At 40.7% G+C, this 19,319-nt stretch overlaps 1 protein-coding gene and 1 long non-coding RNA gene across 4 annotated transcripts in view; one reads left to right on the forward strand and one right to left on the reverse strand.

Annotated features, from left to right (window-relative positions):
• Positions 1-2,438: 2,438 nt before the first annotated feature.
• Positions 2,439-6,893, reverse strand: LOC140696103 (uncharacterized). 3 transcript variants are annotated; one of them, XR_012072127.1, is made up of 5 exons: positions 6,736-6,893; positions 6,202-6,347; positions 4,713-4,831; positions 3,896-4,106; positions 2,439-3,120 (listed from the first exon to the last, which is right to left on the reverse strand). It is a non-coding gene; the product is annotated as an uncharacterized lncRNA (long non-coding RNA). The 3 variants fall into 3 exon arrangements; XR_012072125.1 differs by having other exon boundaries at positions 2,439-3,123; positions 6,736-6,886; XR_012072126.1 differs by lacking the exon at positions 6,736-6,893 and adding an exon at positions 6,625-6,725 and having other exon boundaries at positions 2,439-3,123.
• A 110-nt stretch (positions 6,894-7,003) lies between these two features.
• Positions 7,004-19,319, forward strand: part of TMEFF1 (transmembrane protein with EGF like and two follistatin like domains 1) — a 71,948-nt gene continuing 59,632 nt past the window's right edge. Inside the window, exon 1 of the mRNA XM_031677139.2 lies at positions 7,004-7,588. Within this exon, the coding sequence (XP_031532999.2) occupies positions 7,396-7,588 (193 nt within the window). The 5' untranslated portion in view covers positions 7,004-7,395. The remainder of the gene's footprint in view (positions 7,589-19,319) is intronic.

A 19,319-nucleotide genomic window follows, 5' to 3' on the forward strand; every position in this document is an offset into this window, starting at 1 on the left:
AAGTGATTTCTTTCAACAGCGTCACTGAGTTATAATTAACATACACGTTTCATATATTTAACTAAGTAATCTTTTAAAAACACAAATCTGAGCGGGTTATTCCCTGTTCATAATCATAGGGTCAAGTCTGAATCCCTATCCTGGCTTAAAAGGCCCTGTGTAATTTGGTCTCTAACTTCATTCATCCTTTGTGTCATTTGCTTCCTCGCTCTCCAGGCTTCAACCACAGCTGTCTTTTCTCTGTTTCTTAAACTTTATCATTCTTTATCATTTTTACATGCTGAACTTTCTTCATACTGTTCCCTCTCTACCTGCCTCTAACTCTTCATCAGTCTTCCAGCCATAGCTTAAATATCACTTCTTAGCGAGAGCTTTCCTTGATACTAGGATCCAACCCTAAGGACGTTAGGGGTCCCCATCTGATGCTTTCACACATCCTTTGCAAAATCCTTCATAATTATAACTGTTTAAAGTCTGACTCCCTGTTAGACTGTAGGACAGGGACTGTGTCTATCTGGTCACCTCTGCATCCTCACTGCCTAACACGGTTGCCTGGCACGTAATGGGCAATCTCGAAGTACTGTTGGATGAATGGTGCTACTGTCACCACTCTCCATGCCCTGCCCTGCCCCTGCTCCCATTGTTGTTGAAGCCACCACGATGAGAGCTGCCCAGAGTCTCAGCACTATTGTTCTGCTTTGAGAGAAGCAGCTATAGAACGTGGTCTTGCTCTTTCACCTTTATAACTCCCTTAATTAGGAACCCAGATGAAGTGCCAAGTCTAACTATATTGACCCTGATGCTGAGTGCTGAGGCCGTCAGTCTATAGGGAATAATTTTCAACTGGTTGCCAAGGGAGAGTAGGTAGAAAACCACTGACTCAATTCAAGCTTACATGTACACGTACAGATGAGATGCTATATACAGTAATGTGTGCATGGATACATGTAAATGTGCTCATACAAACCCAGGGCCCAGCTGTCACACTCAAATACGCATGCATATACAGTCTCATGGAGGCAACCTTATATATACTCATTCCTTCTATGTGTACACAGAGAGGAAAAGGACATATGCTTGGCACTTTTGCATATGTACAGAGGCAAGCTGATACACTCATTACATATATACACACAGGCAAATGACATATGCTCAGTACATATGTGTACATACAGAGTCAAGCTGACATACTTAAACATACACAGTGGTGAAATAGAATTATTTAGCTCCATTCAACTCACTCTAATTCCTCTGTGTATTTAACTCCTTGCTTTCTTTCTCTTTCATGATTCTTAGCCCAATGGATGCCATTCTCAAGTTCCCAGGCTCTTGCCTGTAACCTTGTGTCTCTCCGCTTTGACCCACCTGGCTGATTGTTACAACCTTCCCTTCCAGTAGCTTAGCTGGCCCTGCCAGTCACTGGACTGCCCTCCTGCAGTCTCTCTTGTAGCTAGCTGGCTCAGATGAGCTCTTTAAAGACTGCCACCTTTAACTCTTAGGGTGACCAGAGGCTTTGGAGTCAGATAGACCTTGCTTTGAGTCCCGGTCCTGCTGCCCACTAGCTGTGTAACGTGGGACAAATAATTAACTTCTCCAAACCTCAGTTTTCTCATCTACAGAATGAGGTTAATAATAGCACCTTCCTCATTGGGTTTTTGAGAGCATTACATTAGATAATACATGTGGAGCTCTTAGCCTGGTATACTAATGCAGTTAATGGCTACTGCCACTCATAATAGCTAATATTTATTTGCTTATTATGCTACTACTTCTAGCCAATTATTTATTGAATACTTACAATGAAATAAGCATTGTTCTCAGCACTTCACCTACAAAACACATTTTATCCTTACAATAACTCTATGAAGCAAATAAAAATTTTATCTCCATGTTACAGATTATGAAACTGAGGCACAGAGGACTGAAGTAACTTGACCAAGGTCATTAAGCTAGCAAGTGGCAGAATTAAGATGCAAAACCAGATGGTTTAGTTCCAGAGCTTACACTCTTAATTACTATGCTATACCTCATACTACAATTTATATGTGATTGTCTTTGTCAGAGAAGCTAGTTCTTTGGTACATTCCTTTATGAGTTAAACCCTTGGAGAAATTTTTGAATTGCAGCTGAAAATTTCCATTTGCTGAAAGATGGAAAAGATCTTAATTTTGTATTCAGAGCAATACCGAACAATTGAATGACAAGAAGACCTGCAGAAAAAACCCAGAGATGCCTCCTCAGTCTGTCTACCCACTCACAGGGACTGTTTGGGTGAGAAGCCTTTCAAATTGACAGAATTATAGCGGTGAAGCCTGCTCTCCTCCAGGCAGAGTGAAGCTACCTTGTTGGATTCCCATAGCACTTTTTGTTCAGATATCTGTAACCCTTGCCTCCTTGGCTTTTGCCCATCTACGTAATTGAGGACCATTAAGGCGATGTGGGTAACAATAATGGTGCATTCAACCAGAGTTGTAATTACAAGCAATGTAATCACAATAATCCCTGCATGTAATCACAAGAAGTCCCAACAAAAGGGTTCAGGATGGCTGGTGCACACTCCTTGGTGGCTGTAGTCCTAATGGTGCCAATCTTTGCTCTATCTTATGTCAGGTGATGATGCTGCAGGATGTGATGAGGCTTTGGAGTCAATGGGGCCAGGTGACTCCAACTTCCTAGCTTCGTGGTTTAGGTAGTTCACTTAATCTCATGAGCCTCAGTTTCTTCATCTACAAAATGGAACCAGTACCTACCAACAGTGTTGGTGGAAAGATTAGTGACAACAAATATGAAGTGCCTCGCAGTATCTGGGATGTAGCAGGTCTTCAGTGAATTATAGTTACCATTGTTATGGCTCAACCCAACAATTATTCTCTTCCAATATTATTATGGGGTCTCCCCTACTAGGCTATAAGTTCTATGAGATGCAGAGACTTCATTTTGTTCACTGCAGTTTCTCAGCATGTAGAGTATCTCTCAGTATACAGATCAGAGTAGGTGCTCAGTAAATGTTTCTCGAATGAAGTTTAAAACAACTTGACCTTGTTCTCTGTCCCCATTATGCAGGCCTGTTGTACTCATCACTGTATTTTCAGGGACGAGGAGTAGACCTTCAGTATAAATCTGCTGAATGAATGAATGAATGACGTTATCCACTCTTCCCATTTTTTTTAAAAAAGACCCCTCTCTCTAGGAAGTGGGGTCCAATTTCTCAAGATGGGCCAGAGGTCAGTCTCACAACTGCACCGGTGCTACACCATAAATCATTCCAATGTTTCTGGACTGAACTCAAGTACTGTGATTCTCTCCTACCAGGGCCAATTTGTCAGTCCCAGAGTGTCTCATTACCACTTATCAAGGCTTCATTATGCTGCTAGACCCTCCAGCAGGAGGTCCAGAAAAGCCAGAATTTTGGCTGGGCAGGAAGTGTGAAGTAGGATTTTCCATTTACTACTGTTCCCCCGGCCCCCTACCCCCTCCATTTCTATTTAGTGTTTATCACATTGAGTTGTAATGAATAAATTTTTAGATGTCTCCCCCTGCTGCCCTATTCCAACCCCTGCCGACAGCCAGGCGGGACTATCTCTTGCCCCTGAGGCTGCTGTGATGCTTAGCATGCATCCTGATGCTCACAGAGAGTTCTTGAAGGAATGCAATGTTTTCCATGAGTGAAGCTTTACTGAGAACAAAACCAACTCAGGCGAAGGTACTACTTCTGGCTTTATTTTTTTTAAACCTGAGCCAGTAAGTCTTTTCTTGTTTAAGCTAATTTGGGTGAGGTTTTTCTGTTACTTGGAACTGAAAACATTCTGATAGAGCGTAACTAATGGTGTTCAAGCATAGGATCGCTGATAGATTATTGTTAAGAAATATTCATTCTATATTCACTGGCTCTTACCTCCATAAGAATAGACTTCTCTACTTCTTTGTCTTTGGGCTCAGCTATGATACTCGCTTTAGCCCGTGGGATGTTAGCAGACATGTACAAACAGAGGTGTGAAAAGCGTTTGCACAGGTGGGCAAGTCCCTTGTACCACTGCCACCTCCGTGAAAAGAGTTCCTCCTTGGTAGGTGCTGCTCCTTCAGCTGGGGCCCCAAAGCGAATATTCCTGCAGAAGAACAGAACTCAATCTACACACAGGAGCCACACCCCGCTGAACCGGCAGTTTAGAGCAGAGCCATCCAGCCAAGCCTACAGACAGTCAATCCCCAGACATGTGAGAAATGAATGTTTATTATGGCATGTTGCTGACATTTTGTGGTTGTTTGCTATGGAGCAACAGCTGACTGATAAGGTTAGGCCAGGGGTTTCCAAACTGGCAATGCATCTGAGTTACTTAGAGAACATGAAAATAAAAATAAGGGATACTTGAATGTCTTGGCGTGGTATTCAGAAATTCATTCTTTTAAAACTCTCTGGGTGGTTTTTATGTAGTGGGCCCCACACTCTTACACTATCTGACCTTTTGGGGTCACCACTATTAAAGCATGTAATGGGGGTTCTATTAGATGACCACTAAGATTTTTTATTTTTACTTAAAAAATTTTATTGAGGTATAGCTGATTTACAGTATTAGTTTCAGGTGTATAACATAGGGATTCAAAATTTTTATAGATTATACTTTATTTAAAGTTATTCTAAAATGTTGGCTATATTCCCTGTGCTGTACAATATATCCTTGTAGCTTATTTATTTTATATATGGCAGTTTGTACCTCCTAAGATCTTTTTTCCTCTCTGAGATTGGATGACTGAAGCCAGAGAACTTCTGTTTCTGAAGTAGAGTCCTTTTGAATTTGAAAACTTTTGAGAAATCTGTGTCGAATTTTCTTACCTGGTTTGGAAAAAGATGCAGAAGTGAATTATCTCTGACTTATGGCCGTAGAGATTTTGCTTTTTATTTAAGGATAGTCTCCTTTTATTATTTCTGCCTGGCCTATGGTTAGCCATCAGATGAAAATGAAAGGCAAAATACTGGGGTTGGGAGAACCAAAACACAAGGCAGGAAAGAAGCATTGAGGAGGTCAAGCTTAGCTGAGAGGCTGCTGATGGAGTGGTCTGAGGAGGAGCCTTCAGCTGTGGCTTGGCAGTCAGGAACCCGAGATCACACCTGATTTGGAAGCCAGCTGAATTTTAGCTGGAACAATTGCCAGGCCACTGCACAGTTTAGAGGTTTGAAGCCATCCTTAATAAAATGTTATAAAGGTGCATTTATATAGAAAGCATGATGAAAGGCTAATTTAAAAGGAAATTGATTTTGAAAGGGATAGAAAACATTTTCACTGAAAAAAATTTGGACAATTCAGAAAATTATAAAGGACAGGGATCTTTTATTCATAAGCCCATCTTCCAGAGATAGTCACTGCTAATATATTTCTGTCTATGCTTCTGGACTTTTTTTCCCTGCAGATGTGTACACACACACCTATTTTAGAAAAATAGGATTTTCTTATACATAATTGGTAGTATCCTTTTATCATGTCAGTAAACACTAATCTAATCATCATTATTAAAGCTGCATACTTCATTGTACAAAGAGGTACCATATTTTAGTTCCCACAGATGGACATTTAGATTATATTAATTCTTATAAAAAGGCTGTGATGAATATCTATATATACATTTTGCGCACCTGTCCAATTATTTCTTTAGGAAAAATTCCAATACATGGAATTGCTAGATTAAAGGATAAATATTTTAAACGTTTTTGATACATAGTCAAATTGCCCTCCCCAAACATATAAATTTATAGTGCTTAGTTTTGTCATTTCTTTTAACTCTTTGTTAGTCATCAACAAGAAAAAAAATCTTGAGTTTTAACCTGTCTTTTACTATGTGAGCCTTAAATCTGTCTTTTACTATTAGTGAGTTTAAATATCTTTTCACATACTTATTGCTTGTATTTTATGTGAATAAGAAAAGTCAGCTTCCCATTTTCCCATTATATCAACCTTTTCTTCCTGATTTATATTACTTATTTGTATTAAGAATACTATCTCCTATTTACATTGAGGGTATGATCCCTAATGTGGCTTTGCCTGTTGTGTGGCTTTTCACACATTTGAAACATTTTATGAGTCAAATTTATCAGTTTTTTTAGTGAGATTTAAAAATTCCATCCGAGGTGAGAGGCAGCATAATAGAATGAAAAAAAAAAAAACAACAAAACAGAGGAATTTCAAACAGTTCAGTCCATAATCTTACCGCCTGTGGCTGGGTCTCACTTGGCACCACATGGTAGAAAGAGCACTGGATTGGGAGTCATATCACTTTACCTCTTCGGGTCCCAACCTCCTCCTCTGTAGAATGGGGATGAGAATGAAAATCCCTTGTTGGGCTGTAAAAAAGAACTGGAGAAAATTCACGTAAAGAGCTGTGTCCAGGTCTTGTATATAGCAAACGGCATCTAAACATTAGCTATTATTATTGGTAGAGGGCAATATTGAATTTAAAAAACTATTTTAAATTCAGTTGGCGTTTGTGGGAATAGGGAATAGGGAACAGGGGTGAGGATCGGAGTAATTTAGCCATTTACTCCCATCTCTAAAAACTACAGAGCTGAAGTCAGAACTTGAGATCCAATTCCAGTCCTGCCCATCTCCTCGTAGGTGACCTTGGACAAGTCACCTTCACTTCTCCGCGGCTCAGTTTCTTCACCTAGAAAATAGCTATATAGTAGACCACCTGCCCTTTTTCAGCCCGGCTGTTGGGCCAAGGAAACGCTTCAAAAATGCTTACAAAGGGCGGCAAAAATGTCTGTTAGGGTACTGCCTTCGGAGCCTCCTCGGCGCCAGCCAGCCCCCCGAGGCCGGACCGAACGGCGGCCGCGTCCCCCCGCCCCCTGAGCTCCGGCCCCGCCGCAGGAACAATAGCTCCCCTGGAGGCGGCGCCGGCCGCGGGCGGGGGCGGAGCTGTCGGCGCGGGCGCTGGGGGTGTGCGCGGGGCGGGGTCGCAGCCACCCCTCCCGCCCGCGGCTCTGTCACGCGCCCCTCACCGGGCGGGCTGGGGTCTTTGTGACGCGGCGGCGACGGCCGCGGACACAAAGGGAAGGCGAGGAGGCGAGCGAGGGGCTGGCCCTGCCCCCACCCCGCGACCCCCGCCCGCTGCGCGCGCGCCCGCCCGCCCGCTCGTCCCCCGGCCTCGGTCTTCCCCACGCGGGCTCGCACCTTCGCGCGCACCCGCCCCTCGCACACGCTCCGGCCCTGCGACTCCGTCCCGAGCGCGGCGGGCCGGGGCCTGGCGGGCGCTGCGGGTGGGACGGGGATGCTGAGGGGCCGCTCCTGGGCGCAGCGGCGCGGCTGCTAGGAGGCGCCGAGGCAGCGGCGGGGCTCCCGGCGCGCGGCTGGATGCCCCGGGCCTGCGGCTGCCTGCGCTTCCCGCCGTCCAGGGGCGCCAGTCATGGGCGCCGCGGCCGCTGAGGCGCCGCTCCTGCTGCCGGCCGCGCCCCCGCTCGCCTTCTGCTGCTACACTTCGGTGCTTCTGCTCTTCGCCTTCTCTCTGCCTGGGAGCCGCGCGTCCAACCAGCCTCCGGGTGGTGGAGGCGGCGGCGGGGACTGTCCCGGCGGCAAAGGCAAGAGCATCAACTGCTCAGGTAGGACCGGCCAGAGCGCGCCCCTGCAGCCTCAACCTCCCTCCGCTCGGGCGCCGCCTCCCTCCCAGTCCCAGCGACCGGGTTGGAACAGGCCCCGGCTTGGGGGTCCCGGGAGCGGGGCCAAGGGTGGTCGAGGGCGGAGGGTAGGGGGTGAGCGCGCGGTGCTTGAAGACCGGCGTGGGGCCGGGGAGTGGCTGTGCGTGCATCCTTGTGCCGAGTGACTGGGTGCGGGCGGCCGGCGTGTTGGGAGGTGTTGAGGCCCGGCTGGCAACGGGGAGGTAGCCCGCCGGGGCTCCCGGTGTGATCGTGGGTGTGCACGCGGGAGCTCGTGTTTGTGTTGTGAAGGCTCAGGGGAGGGAGGGCGGCCCCCGGCAGGGATTTTCTGTTGTATGTGTGACGGTGAGGGACCAGGAGAGTGACCGTGTACTGGGGAGGTTCTTAGGGCACTCGGGTCTCAGAAGGGTCCTGTGGTTAAAGGGAATGGGTGGCCCAGAGGATGCAGATTGACGATGTAGTGACTGTGTGTGTGTGTGTGTGTGTGTGTGTGTGTGTGGTGTGGAGAGGTGGGCGCAGGGGCTTGGAGTGGCCCCAGGTCTGTGGTTTCGAGCAGGGAAAGTCCTAGGGTTCAGGAAGTGACCCTCTGTTTGTGTGTGTGTGTGTGTGTGTGTGTGTGTGTGTGTGTGTGTGTGTGTGTGTGTGTGTGTTGTTATGAGTGAAGCCTGGGGCTCAGGGATGTTCCGGGGTTATGCATTGAGGAGGAAGGATGGGGATCCTGGAGTGAACCCTGTTTGTGTCGTCTCAGAAGGAGGTTGGCTAGGGAATCATCCTGTGTAGGGTTTGGGTAGTAGAAAGAGGTAATTATGTCTTAAGGTGTGTCTCTGTGTAGCAAGGTGTGACACGGGTTAAGGTGGTGTGGAAAGAGACAACCAGTTCCAAGGGAATGATTGTGTGTGTGCGTTTGTATGTTTTGCAGGAGGGCCTGGAGATTGGCAGCAACGGGAGCAAGGGAGTGACCTCTCCCCTCTCCCCTCTCCCCTCTCCCCTCTCCCCTCTCCCCTCTCCCCAAGGCCGTCTGCCCCCCTCCCCCCCCCCCCCCCAGCTGTTGGAAACAAAGAGCTTGCTGGAGCTCTAATGGTTGAGACTGGGGAGGAGGGTATCCCGCTTGTAAAGTTCCCTCCACGGGTCCCAGAGGAGCCCTGGGGCTAGGAGAGGCTTCCTGGTCTCATTTAGGCGAGGGTAGGTCCTGGAGCTGGCCTAGCAGATGCTAGTGATCATAAGCCATAGCCTTGCTAACTTGCCCTTTTATCAGTTCTCATTCTCCAGTTGCCTTCTTTAAACCAAGGTGGGTGGGGAAAGGGGGGAGAGGGGGAGGGAGGATGGACATCAGGCCACTGGGAATCCACTAGTGCGCCTGTCAGACAACCTTTGTAACCAAAGGGCTCTTGAAGGGGCATTGTTTCTGGGGTAGTGAGGAGACAAGAGGGCCTCAGATGCTTACCCTAAATGAAGAAAACCTTTGGCCTACTGTTTAGGTTTGAAGATCTAAAATCTTTTAATAATTTTCATAATGTTTTATGATAGGGGAGGGGTTATGAGTCCAGTAAACAATGGCATGTCCATTAAAACCTTTTCCATCCATGCAATAACTTTTATTTTATTTTTCTAACGTTAAGTGGAATATGGGATAAGACTTTAATAAATAATCACACTTTAATGGTTAAGAATAAAAACCATTTGTATATTAGAGTGCCTTTTTGTAATAAATATTGGTTATCAAATTTGTAAATGATCACACCATGTCAAAATATTTTACTGGCTAATGTGCTTTGGTTATTTGTTCTTGCTGAGCTAATTTGTCCTTAGCAAAATTAAGTGTGTTGATGAATGTTCTTGTGTATGCTTTCTAACTCTTTAGTGCATAGTGTAAGTTTTAAGAAAGGACAGAGAGGGCTGGAAACCCACGTGGAGTGGAAAAAAGTAACTGATTTGGGGATTATGGCCCTTGCTTAGCAACTGTGTGATTTGGAGCAAGTTATTTAATTTTTCTTAGTTTCTTTTTTTCTTTTGTATTAAAATAGGGATTTGGATTTAATAATATCTGAGCCTTCTCTCAAGGATATATTGATGTTTTTATATATAACGCCAATAAATTAGGCTCATCAAACAAAATATTTTCTAATGCCAAGATATACTTGAATAACTCTGGGTCTAAAGCTGAGTTTTAACTAAATGATATTTGTAGATTCTTGTCATAACTGTCTCTAGGATGACGGTCTACAAATAATTCATATGGAAAATAAATTTTTTAAAGTTGATTAATTAGAGAACCATAGTACTCCAGTCTGGACATACACATCTATTAATACAGCTTGAGGTTGTGTGTAGATTTTTTTTTTTAGTGGCTTTTATTACCCAGGTATTTTCCACAAAAACTTTACTACTTCACATGTTTGTGTTTTAAAATCTAAATGCTGGCTTTGACTGCTTGTTGATTTTCAGTTTTGGTTTTGGACCTTCTTTTCAGCCTCCTCTGACCTGTTTGGAGCCTGATCCTGTCAGGCTGTGTGAGTTGGGTCACTCACAGCTTTGTGGCCCTTGTAAATGTGAAGAGCAGCTGTGTGGCTTTATTAAATTAATAGAAGTTGCCTAGATCCTAGATGGTGGCAAAGGATGAAACTCTGTGATGTTTTACTGTAGACTTCCTTCCAAGTTGGTTGATGTTGATACATTAATCAACCAGATGTTAACCAGCTATGCATCCTCCAAGTAGCGTTTAACAGATTTTTGAGCTTCTGCCGTTCAACATTTTTCCATTTTGTTCACCAGCCTATCATTAAAAGATTCTGTCAGATTGTCTTGTTAGAATCGATATATATAGGTCTGTATCATTCCTTTTTCCATTTTAGTAATCCTATCAAAAAGCAAATGTTGTAGAGCCTGCCTTAATCAAGAGCCCATGGTAGCTTTTTCTTTTTATTGTGATCCAAAATTTATTTGCCCATTCTAGAATTTTTTAGTGGGTATGTGGCAATTTTTCATAGATATTCTTCCTGGATTTCCTTTTTCAAAAACAGAATGCATTATTTTATTTCTGATCTTCTGGCACCTTGTCAAGATAGCTTAGGTAATCAGCAGTCAGAACTAAAAGTGTTTTCAGTACCATAGAATGTGATTTGTTTGGATCAGAAAGCAAATTCTTTTGAACTAGCTCTCTATTCCATTACCGTCCACTTTCCATGCCACTTACCTTAGATGTTAGCTCCCTCTTTTCCAGATTCTACCTTTCCCCGTTTGAAGATCAGGCTCCTTGGTGAACATTAGTAAAGCAAAGAAGAAGCTCAAACGGTCTGCATTGTCCTGTCATCACTTGATATTACATCTTCCCTGAGCATCAGGCCCTTTGTTTCTCTCTTCTTGTTCTAAACAAGCCTATTTTTTTTTAAATGTCCTCTCTTGCCTCAGCTTTCCACTCATTCTATGCTTTATACTTATTGTCTTGTTTTATATTTTTTTATTTGTACTTACTCTTTTTAAAGTCTAACTTATCAGAAAGCTCCATGTTCATCCAAAGAGAAAAAAGTTTGGAAATGATTTATGTGAAGAAAGATGAACTTTGAATCCAGGAGACCACGTGACCTTAAAATTGACACTTTTTTCTCAGTTGTAATGGGAAGATAATGATAATGGTCCTCATTTGAGAAGAACAAATGAGGCTGAACATGTGAGACATTGCTATCTTAGGGAATGGGGTTAAAGAGGTGTAAAAACATTCTGAGAGATCAAGAAGCCACATTGGTGAGAGACATAAGGTGGATTTGAAGTAGGTTTTAAAAAAATCATGGGAATTTAAAGTCAGTCCTATGGATTGTAGTATAGTGGTAAGAGTTGTATAAATGGATGATATAAGCTTCAGATTAGGAGGAGTGCCTTGTTAGTGGCAATTCAGGATTTTGGGGAATAAAAAGTAGGTATTTCCTAATTAGTGTAAAATCTTAATCAAGATACTTCTAGATCCTTGGTGTGTAATATGTGGGTATATATTAATTTATTTAGTGAATATTGATTGAGTACCTACTTACTATAATCAAATAGGTTAGATATTAAGGGAAATATATGAGAGAACATCCCTGCCTTCAAGGGCCTTATATTCCAACAAAAGTGGTTCATTAGTCTCTTATAAATATATGCAGGAAGTTTCTATTGAATACATCTGGGCTTTCTTCCCCTTCCCCATCTCCCTCAATAATAAACACTTACTGAACCCTGACAGCACTGGAATTTTTTGAAGGTGTACAGTTAAGTGGTGTTTTGTATATTTACAAAGTTATACAGCCATCACCACTGTCTAATTCCAGAAGGTTTCACCCCAAAAAGAAAATCCTATTTCTGTTAACAGTGACTCTGTAATCCTCTCTCCCCTCAACCCCTGACAACTACTAATCTTCTTTCTGATTGTGGATCTGCCTATTTTGGATGTTTCATATGAATGGAATCATACAGTATGTGGCCTTTTGTGATTGGCTGCTGTCACTTAACATAATGTTTTCAGGGGTCATCCATGTCATCGTGTGTATCAGAACTTTATTCCTTTTAATGGTCGAGTAATATTCCACTGTATGGTACATAGCACATTTGGTTTTTCCATCAGTTGATGGACACTTGAGTTGTTTCCACTTTTTGGCTATTATGAATAATGCTCTATAAGCATTCACGTACAAATTTTTGTATGGACATATGTTTTCAGTCCTCTTGTTTAACTCTGCTTAACATTGTGGGGAATTGGCAAACTATTTTCAAAAGCGGCTGGATTTTAGATTTTCCCAGCAATGTATGAGGGTTCCAATTTTCCCACATCCTCTCCAACACTAGTAGCTGTCTTTTTGATTATAGTCATACTAGTTGGTGTGAAGTTGTGGATCAGTGTGGTTTTGATTTGCATTTCCCTAATGACTAATGATGTTGAGCACATTTTTATATGCTTAATGGCCATTTATATATTTTGCTTGGAAGAATGTCTGTTCAGGTTTTTTGCTGGACTTGATTTTAACATTCTGTATTAGACATTCCCGTAGTAAATCATACTGTCCAAATCCCACAGCCCACAGATGCTCCAGGTAGGTTAGCTCTGGTTTGTCTGTTTATCATTTGATTTCTCTGCTTACCAAGAGTCTGTTGCATTTGTTTTTAAAGTTTTTTATACCAGTGGTGCTTGCGAGTGTAAATTAATAAATATTACTCAGGTAGATGAAATGTGAATGCAAAGGAAATTATTTTTATGAATCTCTTTGGAAAGACTTGATAAAGGCAAGAAGCTGAAAGAATTGCCTTTCAATGAGTTAGGTGGTGGTCAAGACAGCTGAAACAGATGGAGGAAACCTTATAATCTCTGGAAGGAGTCTCCTCCTAGAAAACTTCGCAAGTATTTTTAAATCCTCTTGTTCTTTAAAAGAGGAAAATGGACATGGTGGATAATGGATTATGAGTGTGGTTTATCCAAGGAAGTGGGGAGCTGCATTTGGCAGACCCATACTCAAAGAAAAAGTCTTGGTGCCACGTGGGGGAAACGAATGTACATTTATATATTTGAAGTTAAAAATGGTTAAAAGATATGTGTGATTTTAAAAATGATTCCTTGCTCTATCTGACTCTTGATTTAGTGATCAGTGAGGGTTTCCACTGTACACGGTGCCCTAAGGAAGATAAAGATACAGCATCCAGGGAATGAATAATTCTGATTAATAGGAATCAAAAACAGTTTCTCTGAATAAGTGGCCCTGGAACTGGGCTTTGCAGGCAGAGCGGAATGTCAGCATGAAACACCAGCCACACTTTTGCCTGAGGCCTTTTGCTGTTGATGTTCCCTTTGCCTAGAACCTTCTTGTCCCAGCTGTTATCCCCTCAGCTCCTTCAGGTCTTTAACATCACTTTCAAAATGATGCTTTAAAATTGCATCCTTTCCCACCTTCCATCCCTTTTGTGCCTCTCCCATCCTAACCTTCCTTTATGCTTTTCTCCTGCTCCAAATCACCTTTTCCTGTGAGATCTATGATACACGCTACTAATTATCTGTCTCTTCTGTGTAGCTCCATGAGGGCAGGGAGTCTTGTCTGTTTTGTTGACTGCTGTTATCAGCTGTGCCTAGAACTGTGTCTGGCACAAAATTTGATGCCATCCCATATTCATTTGTGGAGTTAGTGACTGAATGAACATTGATACTGGGAGAGTTGGGAAGGGTGTTTAGTCCAGGTGAGGGAATGGCGTTGGAAAAGGTACAAAGATAGGGCAGCGAGAGGACTACTTGGGGATGCTGGGATGTGGGGATTAAGGCAGGAGATAAGTCACACACCTGCCACAAGTTGTGCAGCCATCGCCACAGTCAATTTTGGAATGTAATTGTCCTCCCCACCAAAAACCTCATATTCTTTAGCAGCCACTCCCCAGATCCCAATCCCACAGCCCTAGACAGCCACTGATCTATCTTTTGCTATAGATTTGCCAGTTTTGGACGTTCCATATAAATGAAATCATCAAATATGTGGCCTCTTGTTCCTGGCTTTCACTTAAAATGTTTTCAGGATTCATCCATGTCATAGCATGTATCAGAATTTCATTCCTTTTTATGGCCAAATAATATTCTATTGTATGGATAATACAACATTTTGTTTATCTGTTCATCAGCTGATGGTCATTTGGAACTTATTTCCACTTTTGAACTACTATGAATAATGCTGCTATGAACATTCATGTACAAGTTTTTGTGTGGACATAGTTTTCCATTTTCTTGGGCATATACCTAGGAGTAGAATTGCTGGGTCACATGGTAAGTTTAACATTTTGAGGAACTGCTGAACTGTTTTCCAAAGTGGCTGCACCATTTCACATTTTCACCAGCAGTGTCTGAGGGTCCTAATTTCTCCACATTCTGGCCAACACTTGTTTTTGTCTTTTTTATTATGACCAACCGTATTTTAAGTTCATATTTGTTAGTCCTCATTTTCCCTGTATAAGTGGTTTCTTTAATGGCTTGCAAATTTTCAATTTTTTAAAAGCTGATTTGGGAGATAATGTCAACCCATCCCCCCCCCACTTTCCCTCCTTTTTTTATTTGTTGTTAGAAACATTGTTTTAACAGAACTGTTTTCATTATTCCTACTATTAGTTTCATTTTTAGCTTCTCTCATGGGAGAAATGAAACATTTAGGAGTTGACATACTTCTCATGCACTTTGAAGTTCTATGTTTAAATCTTAAAATTCCCTCAGTATTTGCTTTTAGTTTATTAGATGATTTACTGTTAATCTTTTGTTACTATTTGAATCTATTTCTTTTTTACAAGTGTCATGTATTTTTCATGGCTCAATAGTTTCATCATTTTTTGAAAAGTCATTTCAGATTCTGAAGTTCTTAACATATTCTGCCTTCAAAAACTTCGGCAGGTATTATATTTTCAGCCATGGCTCCATCCCTCTCATTTTTGTGCAAATATTCTGAGTCTTTCTTCTCCATAGTTAAAAAAAGGAAAAAGAAAAAGAAAAAGAAAACCACACCTTTTTTCTTTGTTATAAAAGCAGTATTTGTTGGATGTAAAAAAATTTGACGAGTATGGAAAAATGCAAAGAATAAATCTGTGATGATTGCCATTCTCCTCCACAAGATCTAATGTTAGGGTTGTGCTGAAATTATTTCATTTTATACCAGAAAACTTTGGAACTTTTTTTTTTGATATCAGTGTTTGCTTTGACATTTTCTGACTAATCTGGAGCCATTATTGTTCACAGGTCAGATCTTTTGGGATTAAATTCAGTTTATTTTGCCTTGTCAGCTTTCATCTAATACTGTTTCTTGAGTGAATCTAAGCTGCTGATATTTCTGTTTCAATTCAGATGTTGATAGCCTTATTGATATATTTAGATCCTCTACTGTTCACAAATCAGCTCAGTCTTTGTTTAGTATCTTGTGTTCATTTTTCATAGTTTTTTTCCTCTTTAAAGTGGTTTAAGTTATTTTTTAGGTGGTGCGATTGTGTTTACCATCATTTCCTTCTTCATTTAGATTGTAAGTGCTTCCTAATTACCATTTAATTAAACTTAGTTTTTTAAATTGACTATTTTATAACAATTTGCTGGGGCTTAAGGTTATAGTTATGTAAAAATTTTGGTTTTGGTGGTTTTAACCAAAAAAGAGAAATATCCTTTATAGTTTCCAGTGGTCTTTTGTAAAGATGTCATTCAGTCCTTGCAATCCTGTGATTATTATACCCATTTTTACCCAGGGAACTGGGATTTCTCAGAGATTTAGTGCTTGGCCAACATCATGTAGTTACTTAACCAAATAATCAAAGCTCAGAATCTGGAACTTTTTCTAACGCACAAGAGTTTTGTGAAGTCCTTTTAAAATTCTCTTTTAAGATAGTATCCGGTTCTTCAGTGCCAACTTGCAGGTGGTTTTGTAAAATTTTGTCTTTGGGAGTGACTTCCCTGGTTTCTGGCTACCACCCACTCTATTTGGTATTGCAGAACTAAGGAACAGTAGTTAGAAATAGAACCAAAGAATGTTCTTGTGTTTAGATTTATTTATGGATATTTTACAATTTTTGATGGAGGAAATATATTGAATATATTTTCAGAATCTTAAAATACTTATTATGTAAACATGTATACTTTGCAAAATATAAATTGCGTTGTAACTATGTAGTTTTATAGCTTTTCACTTCACAGATCTTGGTCTCTCCATATAAATATATATATTCTGGCACGTGCTTTCATGGCTGCATAGCATTTTATCAATAATTTAGTTAATTCACAATAGATGGACACTTAGGTTGTTGTCCACTTTGCTATTATTAAAAAAAGCTGATGTTACCAATCTTGTGTATACATTTTTGTGTATTTTGTCTTCTATCCCTAGCATAATTTCTTAGAAATAGAATAGTGGGGTTAAGGCATAGAGACAATTAAAATTTTAATATATACTGCCACATTATTCCGTGAGAGGTTCTGCCAGTTTATATTCAGAAGAGTGTTCATTTTCCACAGGTTCTCCAGAGCTGGTGTAAATAAAAAAAGAATGAAAAAAGAATAACACTTAATATAGCCCTTATGATGTATCATGCATGACTCTGAGTGCTTTCCCTACCTTTATTTAAACCTTCACCAATGTTATGAGATGGGTACTCTTACTGTCCCTACTGTTATTGTGCCCATTTTACAGATGAGGGAATGGAGGCACAGAATGGTAAATTACTAAGATGTCAACTAGCTGAAAAGTGACAGAGCGAGGATACTGATTCAGGAGATCTGATTATAGGATCTGCCTCTTAAAAATAAAATTATAAGGCTTGTTCTCTTTTTTATCTCAAAATTTTAATAACATAATTGTATTTTCTGAGTTTTGAAGTTTTTGATTTTTGAGATATAAGTCACATAACAAAATTCACCATTTTAAAGTATACAATTCAGTAATTTTTAATATACTTAGTATGTCATGCAGCCATCACCACTGTTTACTATATAATTACAGAATATTTCCATTGCCCTCAAAAGATTTTCCATACCTATTTACAGTCCTAATACTCCTCTGTCTCTGTCCCTTGGCAACCGTATAGAGACTTCAGTTTATGGATCTATGAGAGGGAAGCACACAGATTTGCCAAGCTAGTCAGAAATAGAAGTAAGGGAGAGAGTATTGAAGTTGGAGATCTTTGATTAGGACTGGATAGGGCTAGAAAGACCCTGGGTACCATTAGTGCCCAGCTCAGGATCTAGATCTTTCTGATCCTGCAGTAAATTTTCCTCCCCATCACCTTGCCTGAGGCATCCTGGCACAGAGGCATTTAGAACTGAAGTAGGCAGTAGGGAATGATTGTAGGTGTTGGGGTGGAGGATTGAAACCATCAAAGTGGTATTTAACAAAGAGTGGTTTGGCAGTAGTATGCAGAATGGGATGAAAAACATTGAAGTCAGATAATTCTGTGGCACATGTGAAATTTCTTTTGTAAATATAGCTTAGAAGACTTTTAGTCGTCTCTGCTGTTAATGCTGTTTAATATTAATGTAAACTGTTTTTGGTTTTATATTATGAAATATTGAGCCCTCATCTTTATAGCAGAATATAACTAATGTAATATGGTTAATTTAGTAAACAAGTTGAAGAGAATTTAATTCCTAATTCATCTCATTTGCCGAGACAGAAGTCAGCATTTATTAGATCTGTTTGATTTTCAGTGATTTGTGTCATTAAAGGTATCTCTCAGATTGGTCTGGGGAATGGAAGTGAATCTTTGTTGTATACCTACTTGTTCTAGACATTGTTACTTTCTAATGCATTATCTTGTCTAATCATTACAATAGGGAAGGTGGTATTATTCTAAAACATGAAGAAGTAGCAAGTCATCCTGTCCTGTATTGACCCCCAAACTTGTACTTTGGCCATTGTATGGCAAACTGTCTCTGGGGTTGTTTGAAATCACACTGAGTCTTTCCCTCCCTTAAATATAATTGATACGGAAACTTTTCCAAGAAGATAATCCATGTTCAACTGGTGCAAACATAGTCCCTGTTACTATTTTTTGTTTTTTTCCTGGCTGAATTTTCCTATATATGTTTTTTAAGCTATTACCACAGTGTATAGCTTTGTCTTTTGCCTTTTAACTTGATATTCATCAGCGTATTTCCATATTTTTGCATAATAGACACAACCTTTTAAACAACTGTATAATATTCCATGGCTGTGCCACACCATTTCCTAGTGTGGGATATTTTAACTGTTTGAATATTTTTAATATTTCCACTGTTTTCAGTGTGGAGATTGTGGAACTGTCTTTAGGCAGTTGGATACAGGGTCATGAACAAGCTGGGCTTCTTTGGGGAGTAAAACCATCCAGCAGGGGTCCTGTCAGATTGGATTGGTGTACAGGTTTTCCCAAATTAACATCTAGACAATGAGAATAAACCCACTGAAATTTGCTTAAGAACAAAGTACAGAGTTTGAACATGTCCTAAAGGGGAGTCAATAAGAAATCAACTAGAGATGAAGATTTTCACATGTTAATAAGTACTTAAAGAGTATTTGTCATTAAGTACTCTCTAAGTATTGATGTATAGGACTTTTCCCTAGCGATGCTCTGATGAGTGGAAGTAGTACTGGCAGAAGCAGGTGAGACGTCCTTAATAAGGTTACGGAAGACCAGCTGCAAGGACTTGTGGTGGGAGTGGATGAGAATGCTGAGAGAGAAGAAGTAAAGATGAGATATCACAATGGAATGGCTAAGGGCAAAGTATTTTTATATATAGTAGGAACCCTCGTGTCTCAGTGCCTTAAGATTCTGGTAGTTAATTGGTTAATCAAGAAAGTTTTTTACGTGAGGCATCACAAAATGATTTATAAATGCATGTAGCATTTTATCTTAAAAATATAGAGCATATTTATTAAACAGTATTTTGAAAGGGGACCCCAAATTTTACTTTGAGAATAGCTGGAGTTTCCCCTTTCTTGAATAAACCGCATTCATAATGCATTGAGTACAGATTCCAGTTTTAATATCTTTAAAAAGGAACTTAAAGACTTGTGGATACAAAAAAAATCTAGATTTTTATCTTGCTTACACCTAAGGCAACAGCTATTTTTAAAAAGCAGCTTGTCTTAAGTCTTTCTGTAGCATTCAATTTTGTTTTCATAGAAAGTTTATTTTCACTCTTACGAAAGGTTGAAACTGCATAATTACAATAATAAAT

This window comes from Vicugna pacos, chromosome 4, assembly GCF_048564905.1.
Source record: "Vicugna pacos chromosome 4, VicPac4, whole genome shotgun sequence".
Lineage (NCBI taxonomy): Eukaryota > Metazoa > Chordata > Mammalia > Artiodactyla > Camelidae > Vicugna > Vicugna pacos.